Source organism: Protomyctophum bolini (genome assembly GCF_963924005.1).
Source record: "Protomyctophum bolini genome assembly, chromosome: 15".
Lineage (NCBI taxonomy): Eukaryota > Metazoa > Chordata > Actinopteri > Myctophiformes > Myctophidae > Protomyctophum > Protomyctophum bolini.
Window position 1 is genome coordinate 38,452,804 of NC_137876.1, and position 7,500 is coordinate 38,460,303.

The 7,500-nt window shown below is 48.8% G+C and overlaps 1 protein-coding gene across 1 annotated transcript in view; it reads left to right on the forward strand.

Annotated features, from left to right (window-relative positions):
- msrab (methionine sulfoxide reductase Ab) overlaps positions 1-7,500 on the forward strand; it is a 46,692-nt gene that overhangs the window by 30,128 nt on the left and 9,064 nt on the right. Inside the window, exon 5 of the mRNA XM_080783937.1 lies at positions 1,739-1,845. Coding sequence (XP_080640063.1) covers positions 1,739-1,845 — 107 coding nt within the window. The remainder of the gene's footprint in view (positions 1-1,738; positions 1,846-7,500) is intronic.

Genomic DNA, 7,500 nt, shown 5'->3' on the forward strand with positions numbered 1-7,500 from the left:
CCTGCGCCTTGGTGCTGTGGTGGGAAAGCCTTCTCTCTCTCGTCTTCCCTGATTTGCTTTCATGTAGGATATGTTGTAATTCTTACATTTTGTAAGGAGAAATGTCATTTACAGTGGGTACTTTTGTTCGTGTGTGTGTGTGTGCGCGTGTGCGTGTGTGCGTGTGCGCGTGTGCTGGTTTAGTCAGAGCCCTGAGGTCAGACAGGAAGTTCAGCGAAGCTGTTGGACCTCAGCCCGGTCAGCCTATCGGATAAAAGTAGCTCAAGTGGTCAGCCAATGGGGGAGCGGCTTGGTGGCCTTTGATGAAGGGCCCAAACATCAGCCTTCTTCCCTAAACCGCAACGCTGGGGGGGTAAGATGGCTGACGCCCAGTGCTGCGTAAAAAGTGAAGGGGGCATAGACATGGATGAGTGTGGAAATGGGGAGCTGTGGTGGACTAACTGATGTCTTTCACTTTAAATAGAAATACTGTACTTTTGAGTCCACTACATTTCCAGGAATGGACTCTTGGATCAGAAATTTGCAAAAATATGTAATGATGAACTATGAATTAGCCACATAAGGCCTATTCCAAATAAAAGTGAAAATTGCCGATGTGACGCGTTGTGAGCTTCTAGACCGGCTGTTTTTTTTTTCCATTTCTGAAAATATACTCAGTAATTCTCGAGTATGTTCACTTTGTCCACCATCAATGGGGAGCAGTGGAGCGAGTGGCACAGACAGAAGAAAGTCAGCGATGATGGAAAGACAGAAATAACAAAACGAAATTGAAAAACTGTAAACATTCACGAAACGGGAGCATTTAAGAAGACTGACATCAAGAGATTACATCTCCCGAAGGGGAACAACGCAGAGGAGAAGCCTCTGTAAAAGGTGGAAGAGAATGGGGGGGAGAGAAGAATGAAGAGAAGAGAGAAGAGCAGGGATTTGAGGAGGAGAGGGAAGAAAAGATTAGAGCTCCGCAAAAAAATGGAAGAAACAAAGGAGAGGTGGGTGGAAGGAAGGGGGAGACAAACGGAAGCGGGTTATGCCTGATATATTACTCGGTCGCGTGCCTGTGTCGCGCACAGGGAAAACAGTCGATCTACAAGCCCACAACGCTGGCTTGTAGGTCAGCTGTTTTCCGGAGATGCCAGATCTCCTCAGGATGGTGGCATCTGAAACGCACTGCGGAGATAGGGGGAGACGCTCTTTTGGCGTCCTCCTAATCGACGTACACACGCTGTAAAACCTGGGCCTCCTCCAAACACGCACTGATGCAAAGCTGATGAAAGCGTTGGCAGTACACACAGTAAAAAGAAATATATATATATATTTATTAAAATGCTAAGTGCTCATTCGACTGAGGGTGTACAAATGGAACCAAATGGGCATCCATTTTGTTGCATTTGTACACTCTCAGAGTTACAAAGGGAGACATTGCATGACACGCTCGAGCACGCGCGCACACACAAACGCAGATCTCGTTTCTACCAAAAGCGGGAACCCGTGGCTATCCTTTGCATTCACGAATTCAAGATGTTGGATGATGACATGGGAGTGAAAACGCTTTCCAGTCCTTATTGTGTTGTGTCAGGGTTGATTGTGCTGCTATTTAACCCTAATGATAATTGATATAATGAGGTGTCTTTGTCTTGTGTGTGTGTGTGTGTGTGTGTGTGTGTGTGTGTGTGTGTGTGTGCGCGTGTGTGTGTGTGTGTGTGTGTGTGTGTGTGTGCGTGTGCGTGTGCATGTCCAGGTATGAAGCAGAATGCGGACATTGGTACTCAGTATCGCTCGGCCATCTACACCTCCAGCCTGGCTCAAACGGAGCTAGCTCTGAAGAGCAAGCTGTCCTACCAGGAGGTAACAACACACACACACACACACACACACACACAATGAAAATGTGGAAAAAGCGGCCTGTGATACATTGTCACCTTGCCTGCCGAACATGAAACAAAAATGTAGTGTATGGAAACAGAGTACTTGGTTTGGAACAGACCCATCTTGTCTCTTTCTGTCATAGTGACATTTGTCCTGCATCAGATCATGTGTCCCTATCCAAATCAGGTTCTCCAATAGCCTCTTGTGTTTTTTGATTTTTGTTTTGGTTAAAATTGTTGCTTTTAACCACAGGAAGTTATTTTCCTGTCTGTTCTTTGTCCATCTCGAGATCACATTCTGAACGCCGGCCATGCACTGAATGGCCATCGCACTAGCGTTGCTGTCGGGCAGAAACCTCTTATCTCCATATTCTAACTTTTTGTGTTTTCATGCCCTACTTGATCAAGATCATACTGCAAGCATCACACAAAAACATCAAAAGTAGCAGATCCACTGGCCCGGGCAGTTAGCTCAACAGTCTGGGCACCTAGGCTGCCAAACCAGCCACACGGCGTGTCGTGGGTTCGACTCCCGAGCCCGACTGCCTTTGCCGCGCGTCACTCCCCATCTCTCTCCCCCTTTCCTGTCTGGCTACTGTTCACTGTGCAGGAGGATGCTAAACGCACACCAGTCTTGGCTACTGTTCACTATCAATAAAGGCATAAAAAGCCCCAAAACTAAAAACCTATCAGATCTACAAGCTCGAAATGCGTTTTGAGCTTGTGTGGATCTGCTACGTTTTCTGCTTTTGAATTTGAATCCTCAAAAACAACGTTTTTGGACATAATGTGGTTTCCACCCGATAGGGAGACGATATATATACCCATGTATAGTGCCTTTTCAGCAAACTTGTTTTTGTTTTGTTTTGTTTTGGTCCTTTGAGATCTCGCCGCCCATTGTTTAACCAGGTAGAGCATAAAATAACAATAAGTAGCACTTAGTGGCCAGTCTCTGGAGTGGTGACCTTTCTGAGCGTGGGGCCATTTCGTTAACGCCAAGCCACCTCAGCTTTGTTGACCCCCCTTTACCTCTCTCTATTCAACGGTGTATATGTCCGTCTTTTCTCTGCGTCCATCTCTCCAGAGGAAAAGACAAAGGGGAGAGAGGTCAATAGGTCACCCCCCCCCCCCCCACGAACACACACAAGGCACATGTGTCCCTCTGTCTATCTCTCCCTGCATGCGTCTGTCCATCTACCCACCCATCCATCCATCCATCCATCTGTCCGTCACTCAAACTGTCTTATTGAATTCAGCTCCGCCTATTCTCTTAATTGGATTCATAGGAGAGCCGGCGTGTGTCGTGTGTGGGATGGGTTGGAGAGGGGGGGGGGGGCTGATCGTCACGGTTACTGATGGCTCCCGGGGTCAGCAGTCACGGGCCATGGGGCGCTGGGGTTGCCGTGACGACGACCTCCACCAGCCTTGGCCTTGGGCCGGGGTCAAAGGTGGGAGAGGAGAGGCAGCTGGGACCAAAATGGAGGGAGGGAAGGGGTTTTGGGTGGAGAGATGGAGAGGAAGAGAGGGAGTGGCAATTAGATAAGAGAGCCAAGACTGACACGGTGTCACCGTCACTATGACGACCTCGCCCCTCCGGTGACGCAGGCCGGAATGGTGAGGTGCTGAATGGTGACATAGGGTGGACCCCCTGCTGAATGGTGACATAGGGGGGACCCCCTGCTGAATGGTGACATAGGGGGGACCCGTTTCTGAATGGTGACATAGGGTGGACCCCCTGCTGAATGGTGACATAGGGGGGACCCGTTTCTGAATGGGGACATAGGGGGGGACCCCCTACTGAATGGTGACATAGGGGGGACCCGTTTCTGAATGGTGACATAGGGTGGACCCCCTGCTGAATGGTGACATATAGGGGGGACCCGTTTCTGAATGGGGACATAGGGGGGGACCCCCTACTGAATGGTGACATAGGGGGGACCCGTTTCTGAATGGTGACATAGGGTGGACCCCCTGCTGAATGGTGACATATAGGGGGGACCCGTTTCTGAATGGGGACATAGGGGGGGACCCCCTACTGAATGGTGACATAGGGGGGACCCGTTTCTGAATGGTGACATAGGGTGGACCCCCTGCTGAATGGTGACATATAGGGGGGACCCGTTTCTGAATGGCAAACACACACGTCATAATGTCATGCACACACACACTCTAATGCACTTAGAATTACAAACTTTTGTTGCTGGATAGGTTTCTTGCTCTTATACTCTCTCTACACCTCTCCTTCATTTTTTCATCGTGTGTGTGTGTGTGTGTGTGTGTGCATTTTGATCAGCATACATTCATGCCAGGGAATGGCTTGGTGAATTCATTCTGCAAAAAGCCGGGCGCACAAAAACATACGCGAGTACACACACACACACACACACACACACACACACACGTTTACAAACAAACACAGGAATTAATAGCAGAATGCAGGCTAATTTAAACGTGAAGTCTCAAAGGAACCGGGGCACTCAGAAACATACATATTTGATTTAACGGCATACTCTTTCACGCTTTCGTACAACATTCTCCTCCTATTGAACATATTCTCTCTATTTCGGTTTCACTCTATTCTATCTATCTATCTCTCTGTCTCTCTCTGTGTCTCTACCCCCACCAACCCTGCTGACAGCACCAATCTGTCAACCCCCCCACTGGCACCCTGGTATCATCTGATGGCCACTGGGACACGTATCTCCTCAAAGCAGCTGACGCGCGCTGCAACCAACATGGCAGCTTCCTGCCCCAAAATGGTTGCCTTGCCGCAATGATGCTGAGTCTCAACAACGCCTGGCTGAAAATGGCATCTCTACAGAGAAATGGCTGTGCTTGGCAGTGCCGCTGTGTGTGTGTGTGTGTGTGTGTGTGTGTGTGTGTGTGTGTGTGTGTGTGTGTGTGTGTGTGTGTGTGCGCGCATGCGGGTGTGTTGTGTGTGTGTGTGTGTGAGTGTGCATGCGGGTGTGTTGGATGTGTCATTCTAAAAGGCCAGTGGTCTCTGTGGAGAGTAGGAAGTGTGTTCTCAACCCCGACACACACACACACACACACACACACACACTCTCTCTCTCAACACAAGAGTGGGTGGAGGCGATCTAAGACAACCACACAGATAAGAAAAGCCCAGATTTCACCCAACTGGCAGCCTATGAGTCACACGCGCTCACGCACGGACACACACACACACACACACACACACATACTAGGGAACACGAAGACACACACACACAGACACACGTATACAATGCATACATACGTATGATTGTCCATCGACGTACACAGTCGCACGAACACTGATGAACACGCAGCACTTTCATTTGTACACGCACAGCGGTTCACCGACACGTTTATTAAAATGTAAGAACACAAGCTGGCATTCCCGTGTACACACACACACACACACACTCATATGCATGCACACGCACACAGCCCGATGAATAATTAACCCGTTGGAAGAGTGTCTTCTGCAGGGCTTTCAGTTTCTTAACTTTAGGAGGAGGGGAAGAGAAGAGTGAGGGAAGAGAAGAGTGAGGCAGAAAAGCTTGTTTAAGCACGAAGGGAGGGGGGGGGGTGGGGGGTGTTCTATAATGAAATTTGAAATTTGCAGAACATCAAAGGCTTCTGTAGCCGAGCCGCTGTGGCAGCAGAGGAGAGAGAGAATCTCTCTCTCTCTCTCTCTCTCTCTCTCTCTCTCTCTCTCTCTTCCTCCATCTTTCTCTCTGCTGAAATGTGTCTCCCCAGAGCTGTGGGGGGGGGGGGGGGGTGGGTTGATTAGGAGGAGAGAGCATGATGGGGGAAGGGGTTGGGTTAGAGATGGGCTATGGTTTGGAGAGAGAGAGAGAGAGAGAGGGAGAGAGGGAGGGAGGGGGATGGAAGAAAAGGGGGAGGGGGAGGGTGAGGCGTTTACCGTGTGCGTCTGTTTGTGTCGTGTGTGTGTGTGTGTGTGTGCGTGCTTATGTGTGTGCGTGGGTATGTGTGTGTGTAACAATGGCTTTTAACAAGCCCCGTCTAAATATTATGTGTACATACACTGTGTGTGTGTGTGTGTGCGTGCATGCGCGAGTGCACACACACACACACACACACACACGTGCAGGGCCTTGGAGGGGCGAGTGCGCCCTCTGATAAGGCATCCTCACTTAATGAGCAGGGGGGGGTCAGAGGATGGGAGAAGAAAAGGGTGGAAGGGAAGGGTGGGGGCCGGGGGTGATGGTTTGGGGCTAGAAGACTTGAGGAGAAGCCCCAGGGTTCTTAAAGCCAAGCATCGCATCTCCTCTTAGTGCCTCTGAAGAGGCTATTGTAATTGGGCTCTCTCATTGCTACACTAGCTGGGTTGGTCGATTACCTCGCCTCGCTTTAAAAAAAAATAGAAATAATAAAAAAAACAAGCACGTAATTCGCGATAAGCTGCGACCAGCTCTCATTTTGCGCTTGGAGGATTTGCACCATCAGAGAGAGACCGACGGAGTGGCTTTTCCTCCAAAGTGTCGCTATGGCGGGAGAGGGCGCACAATAGATCAAATATAATCCTTAAAGGGAAACTTTTGCAGATGTTCCACCTAAACCACATTATTCTGATGTGAACTCGTGAAGACCAATTATATAGTGCGATAAAAATACGGTGTACGGAATGTATGCTCGATGACTCGGTATGACTCATTGATGTTTGATTTTATTGTTTCATCATTCACATTTTGCGGAGAAATACACAGAAGACATAGGGTAATTTCCCCACACTATAATATTGATTGGACAATGGGATTTAGGTTGAAAATATTACATTTGTTGTACGTATTTTAAGGGAGGACAGGTGGCAAACCGGCTGAAGTTGAGGGAGGGAGAGCAGGGACGACACAGTGCAATGAAGTGGTCGACCTTCTTCCTGTCCGAGGCCCTGTTTAGTGCCTGCTGTCAAAGCAAAAGATAACCCTGAACTGTCTCACTCGTATCCTAACCGCCTCATGTCATAGCTCCATCTTTTATTTTAACCCATTTTGACCTGATCTAGATCCTGACAGTTTTCTGAAAAAGCTATGTTTCTGTGTCAGTCGTTCTTAGATCTTTCAAAAATAGCAGACCTACAAGCTCGTAGCGCGCCACTCGGTGGCGCGCTATGAGCTTGTAGATCTGCCATTTTTCATTAGCCAAAGCATAACAATGCTCACACCAAAAGGGGTCCCCGCCCCCAAAATGGGTTAATATGAATAATACCGTTTGATGTGATGTGAAACGTGTGCAGGGCGGCTCTGGTGGCCATGTGATGCAGATATCTCCCGCTCCCCAAAAACTGCATTGGCAATGATCAAATGGTATAGGCTGGCAGTGGCACACGATGGGGAATTATACTCTTCAGTGGAGATGCTCGGCAGTTGAAAGAGGCACTTGAGCGCCGATCAGCGAGAAAAAACGGGAGATGTCGAGGTTTTAAAAAGCAATGGTGGAGCTTTATGTCCGCCGCCACCCTTGTGTGCTCTGCGGTTGAAAACGTTTTAAGTCTGATTTATATACTCAGTCACGCGCCAAAATAGCTGATCTACAAGCTCACGACCGACGTACGTAAGCTTTGATCTGCTATTTTCGGCACACAACTCTGTCACACCATGTACTGTAGTATGAATTAAGCGATGGACTT